The sequence below is a fragment of the Cucurbita moschata genome, unplaced genomic scaffold (genome assembly GCF_002738365.1).
Source record: "Cucurbita moschata cultivar Rifu unplaced genomic scaffold, Cmos_1.0 Cmo_Scf00007, whole genome shotgun sequence".
NCBI lineage: Eukaryota > Viridiplantae > Streptophyta > Magnoliopsida > Cucurbitales > Cucurbitaceae > Cucurbita > Cucurbita moschata.
In genome coordinates, this window is record NW_019268523.1 from 299402 (window position 1) to 313519 (window position 14118).

General features: G+C 39.5%; 3 protein-coding genes across 7 annotated transcripts; 2 read left to right on the forward strand and 1 right to left on the reverse strand.

Annotated features, from left to right (window-relative positions):
- The first annotated feature begins 885 nt into the window (after positions 1-885).
- On the forward strand, positions 886-5298 carry LOC111445437 (chloroplastic group IIA intron splicing facilitator CRS1, chloroplastic). Of its 2 annotated transcripts, none has more exons than XM_023083815.1 (9): positions 886-1703; positions 1926-2406; positions 2942-3072; positions 3335-3685; positions 3794-3950; positions 4055-4347; positions 4598-4657; positions 4748-4843; positions 4933-5298. In XM_023083815.1, the coding sequence occupies exons 1-8, from the start codon at positions 945-947 to the stop codon at positions 4772-4774; spliced, it is 2259 nt and encodes a 752-aa protein (XP_022939583.1). In that variant the 5' UTR covers positions 886-944; the 3' UTR covers positions 4775-4843; positions 4933-5298. The 2 variants fall into 2 exon arrangements, with proteins under 2 accessions (XP_022939583.1, XP_022939584.1); XM_023083816.1 differs by having other exon boundaries at positions 4748-4838.
- A 2231-nt stretch (positions 5299-7529) lies between these two features.
- On the reverse strand, positions 7530-8012 carry LOC111445119. The gene has a single exon (XM_023083351.1). The coding sequence runs from the start codon at positions 8010-8012 to the stop codon at positions 7530-7532; it is 483 nt and encodes a 160-aa protein (XP_022939119.1).
- A 537-nt stretch (positions 8013-8549) lies between these two features.
- LOC111444807 (LEAF RUST 10 DISEASE-RESISTANCE LOCUS RECEPTOR-LIKE PROTEIN KINASE-like 1.3) lies at positions 8550-14054 on the forward strand. 4 transcript variants are annotated; one of them, XM_023082860.1, is made up of 4 exons: positions 8550-9636; positions 12422-12472; positions 12546-12896; positions 12972-14054. In XM_023082860.1, the coding sequence occupies exons 1-4, from the start codon at positions 8850-8852 to the stop codon at positions 13904-13906; spliced, it is 2124 nt and encodes a 707-aa protein (XP_022938628.1). In that variant the 5' UTR covers positions 8550-8849; the 3' UTR covers positions 13907-14054. The 4 variants fall into 4 exon arrangements, with proteins under 4 accessions (XP_022938628.1, XP_022938629.1, XP_022938630.1 ...); XM_023082861.1 differs by having other exon boundaries at positions 12425-12472; XM_023082862.1 differs by lacking the exon at positions 8550-9636 and adding an exon at positions 9862-11655.
- Positions 14055-14118: the final 64 nt, after the last annotated feature.

Sequence of the window (14118 nt, forward strand, 5' to 3'; positions counted from 1 at the left end):
CCCACCAGGTAAATTCGTCTTTTCACATGCCAAGAAAAATTCAATCACCCATTTTGGAAGGGGTTTTTTCTTTAAAATCAAAATTACCCTTCATTCCATATGCAACGTTTACTATTATTAATACTATAACTTTTTTTTTTTTTTTTGGAATTAGAGACAAGTCACTCGAGCCAATGAATTTATTTTGTCGGAAAAATAAATATTAAAATTCTTGTATCTTAAACTAATTTTTACATAAAAAAAAAAAAAGAAGTAAATTAATGATTATAAAATGAGAATTAAAAAAAATTAGGTATAATTTAGTCTAAACTAACCATTATAATATGTCAAACAAGGTTTGTTTTTGGTTGATTGAGGTTGTGGGTTTTGATTAGTTTAATACATAAAATCTAGCACAAATCCTAACAACTCCATTTGATTTAATCATACTTTTATATTTTTCTTTGGTCTTTGGTACCAAAATACATGCATACTTCCATTTCACACATATTTTATCATCTAGAATGTGATGTAAAACGCGTGGATGATCTCCACAAGTTTTTACACTGTTCAATAACTGACTTTGATATTATTTGTAACCGTTTAAGCCTACCACTATTAGATATTATTCAGCTTGGTTTGTTACGTATTGTCATTAGTCCCACCATTTTAAAACACATTTGTTAGAGAGAGATTGTTACACTCGTAGAAGAAATGTTTCTTTTCACTCCCCTTCAAATTTGTTGAAATATATTTTTTTTTAATTAAGCTTATAGTTTATTTATTTGGTATTTTTTTTATCATTAAAAAAAAAAAAATCCCAAGATCTACGTGGCGGTGGCGCCATCTGACCGGATGACCCGCTATCTTCCTCCGTATAAAAGAGACCACAGCTACAGTCCTCGACTGATTTACTCAATCCGATTCTGTAATGGAAAAGCGCCATTGATACACCACACGAAACTATGCTTGCCACGACTTGCTTCTCTCCAGCTCTGCCTACGATTCTCTTTCCCCCATCCTTTCGATCAGACTCCACTCCCTTACACCTCTCCTCCCACAAGCCTCGCGCCCCAATTCCCGCCACTTCTACAGGATCACAATCATCTCTTCTGTCTGGGCCCTCTTCCGACTCCAATGCCGCCATTAACCTCCGTACAGCGCCATGGACGAAGGCTCCTCTCTATCTTCAACCCCAAGAAGAAGAAGGCGTGGATCTCGCAAATCCCGAAAGAAGTAATGGGTCGGACGGTCATGGGGACAAAAAGCGTTATAGGGCTTTAGCTGATAGAAGAAATGTTAAAACAGGGAAATACGCAATGCGACGAATTGCTAAAAGCATTGAAAAACTTCAGAAAAATGGCGATTCGGGAGAAACCGGAATGAAATTGGAGGAGGTTGAATTTGGGGATTTTTATTTGGAGGGTTTCGATGAGTCTAGAACTCGCGGGAGAATGCCATGGGAGAAGGACGATGGGATTGTTTTGAGGAGGCCTAAGAAGAAAACAGTGACTTCAGCTGAGTTGAGTCTCGATAAAGTGTTGCTTGAAAGGTTGCGGGGTGAGGCTTCAAAAATAGAGAAATGGGTGAAGGTCAATAAAATTGGGGTTACTCAAGACGTTGTGAATAAGATACACTTCACATGGGAGACAAATGAGCTTGCCATGCTGAAATTTGATGTCCCCTTGTGCCGCAATATGGATAGAGCACGAGAAATTGTTGAGGTGAGGATGGTTTTGCTTAATTTTCTCTTTTGTTTCGAGTATTTTGTTATTTGAAGTAGGAATGAATGCCTTTGCAATTTACATGTGAGAAGTGTTTCCTTAAGAAAGACTTTGTTAGGAAAATCACCACTTTATGCTGCCATCCATTTTTAGACTTTCAGTTTATAATCATACATATTATGCTTAGAATGTGTTTATATGGTTACGGTTCCTCTTGTACAGATGAAAACTGGTGGTATGGTTGTCTGGAGTAAGAAAAACGCCCATGTTGTTTACAGGGGCTGCAATTATCCATTGGGTTTGAAACTTAGCACAAAAATGCAAGTAGATAGCCCTTACTGTTCCAGAACACCGTTCCTGGAAACAGACACGGATTTTTCGCTCGACGAACCTGATGAAGGTGGTTCGAATCGAAGTATAAACAACAATGTTGATGAATGGGGAGAAGCGTCTACTTCTTTCTTGAGTGGGTCACTCTACGAGAGGGAAACTGACAGATTATTAGATGATTTGGGGCCTCGCTTTATTGACTGGTGGATGCACAAACCTCTGCCGGTTGATGCTGACATGCTTCCAGAGGTGGTTCCTGGATATATGCCTCCCTATAGGCGCTGTCCACCCTTTACTAACCCAAAGCTTACAGATGCTGAACTACTATATCTGAGGAAGCTTGCACATCCCTTGCCTACTCATTTTGTTCTTGGTATAGTTTTTTGTTTTTTCTTCATTGAATACAAATTTCTTGCGCTCTTCAGTTGCAATATTAACTGAGATAGGATGAAGGTAAAAATCAGGGTTGAGGGTTTTGAATAACTGTCTTTTTTCTGCCTAAAATTTTAGGGAAGTCACAGAAAAACCGAAACAATTTAAGTGAAGGTCGTGAGCAACACAATGGCATGTCCACCTTAATCTGTTTTTTTTTTCCTTTCCTGAATTGGTTGGTCCAGCACAACACAACTTCATAACAGTGTAGAAACGGTTCGACATAATTTTTGAAGAATGGTTAATGATCATTTGCGCTGAGCCAAATCTATAGGGTATAGAGTTTCAACTTCACCCCCAATCAACATGCATTTTCATTAGTGGATAAATAATGTTTTATGCTCTGTTTATGATGTCGTGTGCATACTCATAGCTACATACAGACCCTGCTATATCATGGCTGGATTGAATATTCTCTACCTAGTTCATTGGGTATTTCTCTGTTCACTAATTTTGTATTTTCCAAATATTTGAAGGCAGAAACACAAAACTTCAAGGGTTGGCTGCTGCCATCTTAAAGTTATGGGAGAAAAGTCTGATAGCTAAGATTGCTTTGAAGTGGGGGGTTCCAAATACAAACAATGAGCAGATGGCGTGCGAACTTAAGGCAAGTTTTCTAGAAATGGTATTTGTTCTAAAAGTGTATAAATTATGAGACATCGAGCCTGAAATAATTGAAAGTTTTCTAGTATATGTTAAAGACATCGTACTTCAATGAACATCGATTTTACTGAAGCAGAAAAATCATTGTCTGTATAGAACAGTCTAATGCAAACATTTTCTAAAGGCTAACCGAATTTCTTGCCCTTGAGTTTAACTCAACAAATCCGAGTCGATGTGATTGCATTTAATAACCATTACTGGTTCAGAGTCTCACAGGAGGAACATTGCTGCTGCGCAACAAGTTTTTCATTATCCTTTACCGAGGCAAGGATTTCCTACCTGTTGGAGTTGCCAATTCAATAATTCAAAGAGAAACGGAGCTCCAAAGATGGCAACTTCACGAGGAAAATTCACGGCTGAAAGCCAGTGAACTTTTTTGTTTTGACACTGGGAACTTGGAAGAGAGAGCCAAGGCTGGAACTTTATCAGATTTTAAGGATATCACAATGGAGTATGAAGATTTGACAACCGGAAGTACAGAATCAAAACTTCAAGCAGATGCTGAAAAGGGAAAAATAATTAGGGAGCTGAAGAAGCAAGAGCGAAGGCTTAGCATTGTACGGTTAACTTTTGACAACTTTTGACGTGCTATTATCTGAATTGATCATCCTTGTTAAGCTGTTATCATGTCCTCCTGATGTTTTTCTCTTATGGGGATTTTGCAGCTTGACTTTAAGGTAGAGAAGTCAACAAAGGAGTTGACAAAGTTGAATGCATCATGCAGACATGTCGAGCCAGATGCAGACCAGGAACTGATTACAAATGAGGAGAGGATATGTTTTAGGAAGATGGGATTGAAGATGCATAGCTGCTTAACACTCGGTACCTCACCGCCTTTGGAATTTTATTGAAAACATACAAATTTGATCGATTTTACATTGACGAAAGCAAACATAAGATCCCCTTCTGTTTTTTGGTGAATTTAGGGAGGCGTGGTATCTTTGATGGTGTTATTGAAGGTTTGCATCAACACTGGAAACACAGAGAGGTGGTAAAGGTGATTAGCATGCAGAGAGCTTTTAATCAGGTTCTTTCTACTGCGAAATCGCTTGAAGCAGAAAGTGGTGGGATTTTAATATCCGTGGACAAACTAAATGAAGGTTATGCCATAATTATTTTCCGTGGAAAGAACTATAGACGACCTCTACGTTCGGTGTCCAAGAATCTCTTGACTAAAGGAAAAGCATTACGTAGATCCTTGGAGACTCAGAGAATTGGAGTATGTGAAGCCTTCTCTTTTGCACTTCTCTTCCCTGTTCTGTTAATTTAAATGTGAGATCCCACGTTGAATGGAAAGGGGAACGAAACATTCTTTATAAGGGTGTGGAAACCTCTCCTTAGTAAACGCGTTTTAAAACCAAGGAAAAGGGCAAAGAGGACAATATCGGCTAACGGTGGGCTTGTGCATGCTCCAATTTTGTGTCAATAAGGCTGCTTTGATTCTGCTAATTTCCCTGTTTTCTCTGCAGTCACTGAAATTCTTTGCTAATCAGAAACGGCAAAAAGTTTCTGAATTACAACTCGAACTGGTGCGCAGCGCGTCCTTGTTATATTGGAAATGCCTTAAAAGATTAAAAGTTTCTAATGTTCTGAAGTTCTAATAACGTTTTGTTTTGCAGGAGAACGTGCATGATAGTGGGGAGTAAATTAATCAGACTTAGAGTACAAAGCTTGTCTATTAATGCACGCCTCTCTTCTACGTTGAAATGGGTCTGGTAAAGTGATCTAAATGTGACTAGCTGTGTGTGTCTCCACAAGCTACTAATGTTTTTTTTACACCTTTTTATTTTTATTGGTTGGTTAGGTCTATGAAGAACACATCAGATCTCCATGTGAATAAAGTTTGATAGGCAGAGACCCCACAGTCAGTAATGGATGCTTCAAAGCTGTGAAGACAACAACGCAGCTAAGATGGAGAGGAATAAATCCTTTACAAGTTGTAGAGCATAAGGGGATCTGTCTACTTCGGTTCTGGAATGGATACTGTAAGTGAAAAGATAAAGACACACATGATTCTTTTATTTCTATAGAATATGTACATAAATCAGTGACCTCTAAATCAGCCAAGATGGAGAGTCTGCAAAACATTGAAAGCATATGCTTTCATGTTCTGGCAGGCTTTAGTGGCAACTTTTGATGAAGTTACATATCAGATTATTTGTTTGTCTGAGATCCTATATCACTTGGAGACTTAGAGACGGAAACGAAACATTCTTTATAAGGATGAGAGAGACTTGGAGACGGAAACGAAACATTCTTTATAAGGATGTGGAAACCTCTCCCAAGTAGACGCGTAATGGGGAAACCTAGAAGGGAAAACCTAAAAACCTTGAGGGGAAGCTTAAAAAAGAAAGCCCAAAGAAGATAATATGTAGATGAGTACTGGTTCTGTACGTAACTCTGAAAGACGCGTTTTAAAACCTTGAGGCTGACGATAATACGTAACAAACTAAAGCGTAACAAACCAAAGCGGACAATATTTGCTAGTGGTGGATTTGAGCAGTTATGACTTGATTGAAATCTACTGCATTCTTTGAATTAAGCTCTTCACTAGTTTAAGAATGCAAGCTCTTCACTAGTTTAGGGGGGGGGAAGGAAAGTAGTATGTGATGTTAAGGAGGCTGATGTGGTTAGCTGACAGGAAGTTAGGGAGGGTGAAAGTGTCCATCTTGTCCAAGGTTGTCCTTAGAGCTAGTCTTAAAAAGTTGTCTGTCTGAATCTTGACGAAACCCTGAAAAGGGGGAGGACAAGTTCCTGTCCAGAAACCTTAAACTATGATTGTTGTCACTGATATGGTATGAGAGGGATAAATAAAGTCATGAAGGTTAAAGACAAGATGGGTCAAAGTATGGTTTAGGGTTTAGGGTTTAGGCGAGAAAGGGGTTGGAAAGTTGTCCAAAGCTGAAAAAGCAAGTTTTGTTTGGTTTTCTATTCCTTGTTGTGTATCATTAAGGTGTGGGATGTGGGAGAGGGATCCAAGTAAGTCTCATATCTTTGGCAATCTTAACCTACACTACAATATTGATTGTCTCTTTGAAGAAAGAAAGACTTGGTAAAAAAAAAAGAAAAAAATGCAGAATTTACAGCTGGCAGTGTTACATTTTTGCTTAAAGAAAAGCATAAATGGGGTATGACCAAAACATTGTGGAAATTATATTCCGTTTTGTGCGTGTGTGTGTGTGTGGGAAGGAATATTTCATCTGCTTCCTTCCAAAGTTTGCTCCAAACAAATGTCTTTGTTGTATTTGTTGTACACACGAGGATCATGTTCGGACCAAGTCCTATCATTATTGTTATATTTTTGGAATTTTCTTGGTCAGTTGATTGGTTCACTCGATCTGTAATATGGTGATCCATATCCAACTCAATAGGCTATATTGAGTTGGACTCGTTAAACTTTAAGTTTGTGCTGAGCTTGGATCGAGTATAAATAATTTTCTTTCGTCATTATTTTTTGAAAAGTCTCTTTCGAATAGAATATATTGTTGGAGGATGGTTTGATCCATGGCTACAACTTTAAGTTTAGTTTTAATCTCTTCTTAATCATGTTTACAATAAAAGATAGGAATATATTTTTTGGAATGATTTTGAAGTGTTTTGTATTTTATTTTTTTACTTGTAAATATTTGAAAAATCATTCCAAATATGTCTCTACTAAAAACTAAATCAAATAGGATTATATCCTTAATAATTAACATGATCTCGTGCTCCACATTCTTCCACATCATGATTTGCATTTCCTAAAATCGTGCTACTCTAAAGTACATATACATAATGACCCATGTGACTTCTTTTTTATTTATTTTATTTTTATTCTACTTATTACAATTAGTTTTATATCAACGCACCTCTCCTCCACATTCAAACTCCTTGTTCCCAATTCTAAGCCAACACATATATTAAATTCCAAAACTAAATACCAACAATAATAATTACACACATTTTTTTACCTCACTCCCAAAATAAGCTTTTCCATTAATTCATCATTACCATCTTTAATTAAGATTTAACGCTAAACGTTTTCATTTGTTTTACAATCGTTAAAACCTTCTTTTTCCGTTAACGGATTGGTGAGTTATCAACGTCGCGTGGCCATTACGTCCTTACGCAACTACGGCGCACGTTATCAAAATACGGCGCCAATAGTTAATTACCTTTTTAACCTTTAATTCTAATTCACCGAACATCGTATTCGTATATGGTAATTTATCACTAATTTCTTTTTTCTTTTTTTTTTTCTTTAAATTATTTACATTGTTTCATCGTTCTCCTCCCCACTGCTAGACCACTCGTCCGAATTTATTAGGAAAAAAAAATGTTATGAAAATCAAAAAAGAGAAAAGAATCAAGGCAAAAGTTATGGAGTTTCTTCGTACAGAATTTACCAGAGAGGAGTATCCTCTATTCGGGAATGGTGACGAGCACCGGCCGCCAAGCTCGCCGGAGAAATCTGTAACGAAATGTCGCCGATATCGGCCTTAGAGAGCGGCGAGTGATGGAAGGCGTACCGATTCCAGCGGCGCTGGTGTTGGCCGTCGTTAATAATGCTTCCTGTTCTTCGATTCTCCTGTCGGAAACCTTATCCTCGAGTGGCGGCGACGAGACGAACAAATCCTTGAGTTTCCGCCTGGCTCGGACCTCCTTATCGTTTTTCTCCGGAATCATATTGTCGTCGTCGTCATCGTCGTCGTCGACATCTTGAGGATCGGCGGAGTTATCTTGGTAGGGAAATCGGCGGCGATCGGCGCGATTGAGGAGCATTCTTAGGGTTTTGCGTCGGCGACGGCGGAGGTGAAAGACGGGGCTAGCAGTGGGGCTTTGAGTAGGGCAACCGGCGACGGCACATTGGGAGGCTAAGAGCTTGAATTTATGCAAGGTAGCCATGGGAGATTGAGATTTGAGAGATTCGTCGATTAATTTCTCCTGAGTGAGACTGAAAATTGGAATCAAAATTTGGAGATTGTGAGAGAGAGAGAGAGAGATCTGAGATTCTGAATTAGGGATGAGAAGAAGTGAGAAGTGGGAAGTGGGAAGTGGATCCTTTTGGGTCTTTACTCTTTGGCGTTACAGAGAGACGACGGCGGCAGCGAATAAAAACATTTCTTTTTTTATTATTTATTATTTTCGTCGGAGGGTTATACCTAGCCATTGCTTACACGTGTCGGCTCCTGGGAACTTGCATTCAGATCCTTCCAAAGTTTGTATTTACGTTTCTACCACAACCCCCATTTCCATCACCAACACTATACAAATATAATTTTCTTTTAGTACTCACACATTTTAATTGTACATCAAATAATTTTCTTATTCAATGGTGTTTGTAATAGAAAGAAGGAGTCAATCGTGTTTGTAATAGAAAGAACTACTGGTAGTCCAATGTTCCCACCTAAAGTTGAAAGTTGAAAGATTGAATTGGGACATTAAAGGAAAGAAAGAACTGAAATTGGGATGGAGATGAGTGGTGAGCAGGAACAATGATGGAGTAAATGATGGGCTAAAAGTCCAGAAACAAAGACTTTCAACCATCCAAATCAACGCACAGAAAAAAAGAAAAGAACAGACTTAAATTTAAAGAGTGATTGATGAAGTCAACTGCGCGTGTATGTACCAACTTCCAGATTCCCATCTCTCCATGACCTCGCTTCACCCACCCATTCCTATATCATAAGCTTCATCTCTAATGTCGGAAAATCAATCAATCAATCATATTATCCCTTACAAATGGATTCCAGATCCTTTCTGTTCTCTCTTTCTCGTCTTTTTTCACCTTTTCTGCTCCTGATTTTGATTTTGACCACGTCTCGTGCTTTCCCTGATTATGGTGAATGGTTCTTGAACTGCAGCAATTCGAAGGGATGCATGAGTGTTCCCGATAATGAACCTCCTCTCTGGTCAAATATTGGAGAAGAAACTTGTGGTGGTAATCCCCAGACAATGAACGTCAACTGCGATGGTGGAGGCCGTGAAATCATAGAAATTGAGGGAAGAAGTTACCAACTCCTGGGATATAGTATAAAGGATCAAATTCTTATAATAGCTGAAATCGACCATTCTGCTTGGTTTTGTTCCAACCATGCTCCCTCAATTTCCATCTATGCGATGATTCATGTATCTTATCACTGCGGGCATCCTCATACACCAGACAAACCTACTTGTCCGGGATCTGAGTTTATCCACATCCCATTAGATAAGAGGACTAGTTTTGATGGATTTTGTTCTTTGAGTACTGAAGTGACAATTTCACCATCGTTGTTGAACGAAAATCACAATGATTTGAAAAGGGTAGCGCAGCATATCATAGAAGAGTTAAAGGCAACGCGGAAGGTGAAATCCAATGCAGAATGTGGGAATTGCAGTGTTCCTGGCGCTGTTTACAGTTATGACTTGCAATTGCATCAACCAAAATGCTGCTGTAAAACTTCCCCTAAAGTGTTTGAATTCTGTCCTTCCCCACCGGCTGGATCGCCACAAAACGATGATGCGCCCAAAACAGCAGCACCTCCTCCCGGTACGTACACAAACCCTCTCCTCTTTAACTCTTCTTCTTGCTTTCCCTTCGAAATGTACCCAATACTTCTTCAGACATGATCCTTATTCTCTCTAGCTTTCCACACAAACAATCTCACGCTTCTTACCAATCATCACACTCAAGAACTACTAAAAGTTAAACACTGATTAATCTGCTGCATTCATAAGATAATGTCTTCTATGGAATAAGTGACCATGTCCCCCAGAGTTATGATCATGCTTCCCCCTACCTTCCCATTACTACTTTTTCTTACTCACTTTCAGCTCACAACATGAAAATCACAAAACTATCCCAAGTTTTAAAACTAACATCTTGATCATTCACAAGAAGAGGCCATCACTACCAGTCACTGAACTTATATATTACGCATATATGTAAAATAAAAACTTTGTCCCGTTGTATTGTTTTGGGACCTCAGAAGACTCGCCTTACTCCTTGTTATTCACTAAATATGATTCTAAACTTAATTACTATTCAATCATCCTGAAAATGGTGATTGCAAGAACTGAAAGATCATATTCAAAGTCCGGGTTTGTTCGAGTCTCCGATCCCTACTCTGTAGCAAATATTGCACTGCAAATACAGCAGTTTAAGCAAGTGATCGATGAGGTCGGGCCAACTTAGTAGCGCTCATTTGGGTGAGCTGTGGAGTCTAAAGTTGAAATGGAGTTTCTAGGTGTGTAGGGAAAAATTTTACGTAGTTCCCGTGCCACCACAATGGCATGACATCAAAAGAGTGACTAGAACCTGTCCCTAACAAGCTCGAAAGATTCTTCAAATAGCTTTACCCGGTTCAAAAAAAGAGATACTAAAAGAACCTGGAAGTCGTCCATTTCATCTTCTCAATCGAAAGTTTAGGAGGGTGAAGTAAAAAGAGGCTTATAGTTTTTTCAATCTAAGATGAACTAAGAGGTAGAGGCAGACGCAGTCTTCCTACTTTGCTTGAGACCCCCTTGCTTAGTTAGAGAAAGAGATAGAGGTGTTAGGTGCTATGACAAATAAGAAGTGGACATTTGTATTAGGACCAAGTGAGTTCAGCTAAACGTTGATTGACTGGCATCGGTAGTGTAGCACTTACGGAAGCCTCCCTTTGACAAAACTTAACATCCCACTTCGTTGGAGTTCTTCAACCAAATCATCATTCTTCATAATAAACTCAACCATTTCATTCATTCTTCTCCATTTCAAACCTCTGAATTTACACTCCCCTGTCAAAAATGGCTACCAATCCCTCCAAAGCCTTGCTTCTGGCCTTGATCTTCATAGCAACAGTTCTAATCCAACCCCTGACTCTTTTATGCGATGGCGAGGAGGAGAAATATAGGAACTGCAACTCATCATTGAAGTGCCTCACATATCCAAATCTCGGCTATCCTTTCTGGGGTTTGAATCGACCTGATTACTGTGGCCATCCAAGTTTTGAGTTGAGTTGCAGAGAAGAAGCTCTAGAAATTGCAATCAACTCCATCGCCTATCGGGTTCTCGAGATCAATACCAACACACACACTCTGAGGGTAGCTAGAAAAGATTACTGGAACAATATCTGTCCACAGTCCTTGAAGAACACCACGTTTGACTCAAGCCTCTTCTACTACAGCTCAGACACTCAGCCCCTAAAGCTATTTTATGACTGCCCACCCTTGCCCGTTGGTTTGCCTGGCCAGTTTCGTTGCAACATAAACAGCACAAATTATGTTAATCTCATCGTAACCCAGAATTCCGAGGCTAGGAATATCTCAAACACCATGAAGTGCAACCATAGCGTTGATGTTGCAATCTCTAAATCAATGATGCAAAGTCTACAGAGTAATCCAAGTGAGCAAAACCTAAAAGAAGCTCTTGAAACTGGATTTGAGTTGCAGTGGAGGATAGACAATAGAGTGTGTTATGAGTGTCATGAATCAGGCGGGCAGTGTGGTTCAGACCCAAGTTTGGGTGAATTCACTTGTTACTGTTTGGATGGAGCTTTCAAAACCACTTGTGGATCAACGCCTTCAGGTATGTATGATTCAAATCCTTTTCAAGAATTAGTTCATCCAGATGCTAAGTTGATTCAAATAAGCATCCAACAAGATTTTCCTCCACTTTCCATTCATTCTCCCACGAACTTTGAAATGATTTCTATTTCCTAGAACAAAATCCTAAATCTGTGTACGATAGATATATTTGAAGGGCTTTTTTTTTTCCAGTAAACCGAAATGACTAGCCAATCCAGACAGTCAACACTGAAGCTCCACTAGTACGCACTTCGGATCCCACCACCACTCAACTCAACTCAAATCACCAAATGCCAAGTTGTTCTATCCTTTTTACATAAGATTCTTCGAACTCAACATTCATAAAGATTGAAAAGCAATACGAAATCAAATAATTTTTGACTGATTTACCTGGCTTCATCCGTTGACCATCTTTCTCCTGGTTTACTCGACGATGTCGCATTCCGACGGCGAGATCTGTTTCCATTTTCGCTTAGTCATTTAAGAAGTGAACAAGCCGCTCCGGTGAGTGCCTTCCTCACTGTTCGAGCGCCATCTGCATTCTCCATCCATGTTTCTCTCGTGTTCCTCGTCTGCTCCTGATCTGAACAGATTTAGAATCTGTTTTTTTCCCCTTTTCTAGGGGAGATTTAGATTATTAATGGTTAACAAGCAGATATTAATTATTAATTACTTCAATAATACTAATTAGGTTATTAATGATTTTTTAGAATATATGCGTATTTTGTTTCTGTAATTGAGTTGGAACTGATTGTAAAAATTTGCAGCAGAGGCAACGAAGACGAAGAAGACAGCAACAGAAAAAGCCATTATAATTGGTAAGTTCAAACATGAAGGAACCCCCCACTGCCTCACTACACAGTTTTTGAACTTTATTGTTTATATGATTAGGTGCTTCGGTTGGAGGAGCCTTTTTGGTGGCAACGATTTTAGGGTTTTGCATCTTTTTTTGTTTGGGGAAGAAGAAGAAGAAGCACCCAGTTGGGTATGTCAGCAAGGAAGCTGCCCTTTCTCCTCCTGTTTCTGATCCTCTTTCCGACAAAGATATGCCTCCCGCTCCTCTTCTGAACTCCTTCCAGACTCACAGCATTCCTTCTTATCCCTCTTCCAAATCTGACCTTGAGAGGCCTTCCCCCAACTCTGATATTCAAGTATTCAGCTATGCTGAACTCGAAAAAGCCACCCAGAATTTCAACCGTTCTGGAGAGCTTGGCGATGGCGGATTTGGCACTGTTTATTATGGTATGAAGCTCTTGTCATCTTTTGTTAAACATATTGCAAGAGGTATGTTTATTGATTGTGCTTTGTGTGAAACAGGGAAGCTTGATGATGGGCGTGAAGTTGCTGTGAAGCGTCTATATGAACATAACTGCAAACGTGTGGAGCAGTTCATGAATGAAGTGAATATCCTTGCTGATTTACAACACAAGAACCTTGTCAAGCTCTATGGCTGCACCTCCAAATTTAGCCAAGGCCTTCTCCTTGTCTACGAATACATTCCCAATGGAACTGTCGCCGACCATCTCCACGGATCACGGGTGAAGTTTGGTCTACTCAGTTGGCCGATTCGGTTGCGAATCGCCATCGAAACAGCGAATGCACTCATATATCTCCATCGCAAAGACATCATACATCGAGATGTCAAAACCAATAACATTCTCCTCGACAGCACCTGCACTGTCAAAGTGGCTGATTTTGGCCTTTCAAGGCTGTTCCCTACTGATGTAACTCATGTTTCCACTGCCCCACAAGGCACGCCTGGCTATGTTGATCCTGAGTACTACCAATGTTATCAACTTACTACTAAGAGCGACGTATACAGCTTTGGAGTAGTTTTGATCGAGCTTATATCGTCGCTAAGAGCTGTCGACACCGATCGGAAACGACAGGATATCAACTTGAGCAATATGGCAGTGAGTAAAATACAAAATCGGGCATTGAATGAGTTGATCGATCCGAAGCTCGGGTTCGACAAGAATCCTGAAGTTATGAGGGCGACAACATCAGTAGCGGAGTTGGCTTTTCGTTGCCTTCAACAAGAAAGAGACCTGAGGCCTTCCATGGAAGAAGTGGTGGAAGTACTAAGGGAGATTGAGAATGACAAATCCAGGTCTGAGATGTCTAAAGTTGTCGATATAGGAGTCGTTGAAGACGACATCGAGATCACGAAGAGAACACCACCCGCCTTTTCGCCGAATTCTGTCATAGATGATAACTGGGTTAGCAGCTCTACCATTACAAATTCCTTGTGATGGTGTCTTCATATGGTATCATATTTTGATAACACGTTGTGTATGATGTGTGTATGGTAGTTTGTGCATAGTATACACTGTAATTTGACTTCTTATACATAGCCGCCTTCATTTCAATAAGGGATTAAAACTAAAATCTGCTTTGTAAGCTTATACTAAAATTACATGTTTAATAACAGAATTAGCATCAACTAAGAGCTGCTCTAGACCCT

Bases quoted from the DNA above. Each gene is read 5' to 3' on its own strand.
- LOC111445437 (XM_023083815.1), top strand. From the start codon at position 945: ATGCTTGCCACGACTTGCTTCTCTCCAGCTCTGCCTACGATTCTCTTT. The intron at 2,407-2,941 runs GTATAGTTTTTT...AAATATTTGAAG, and splicing joins GCCTACTCATTTTGTTCTTG to GCAGAAACACAAAACTTCAA. The intron at 3,686-3,793 runs GTACGGTTAACT...GGGATTTTGCAG, and splicing joins AAGAGCGAAGGCTTAGCATT to CTTGACTTTAAGGTAGAGAA.
- LOC111445119 (XM_023083351.1), bottom strand. From the start codon at position 8,012: ATGGCTACCTTGCATAAATTCAAGCTCTTAGCCTCCCAATGTGCCGTC.
- LOC111444807 (XM_023082860.1), top strand. From the start codon at position 8,850: ATGGATTCCAGATCCTTTCTGTTCTCTCTTTCTCGTCTTTTTTCACCT. The intron at 9,637-12,421 runs GTACGTACACAA...AAAAATTTGCAG, and splicing joins AACAGCAGCACCTCCTCCCG to CAGAGGCAACGAAGACGAAG. The intron at 12,473-12,545 runs GTAAGTTCAAAC...TTATATGATTAG, and splicing joins AGAAAAAGCCATTATAATTG to GTGCTTCGGTTGGAGGAGCC.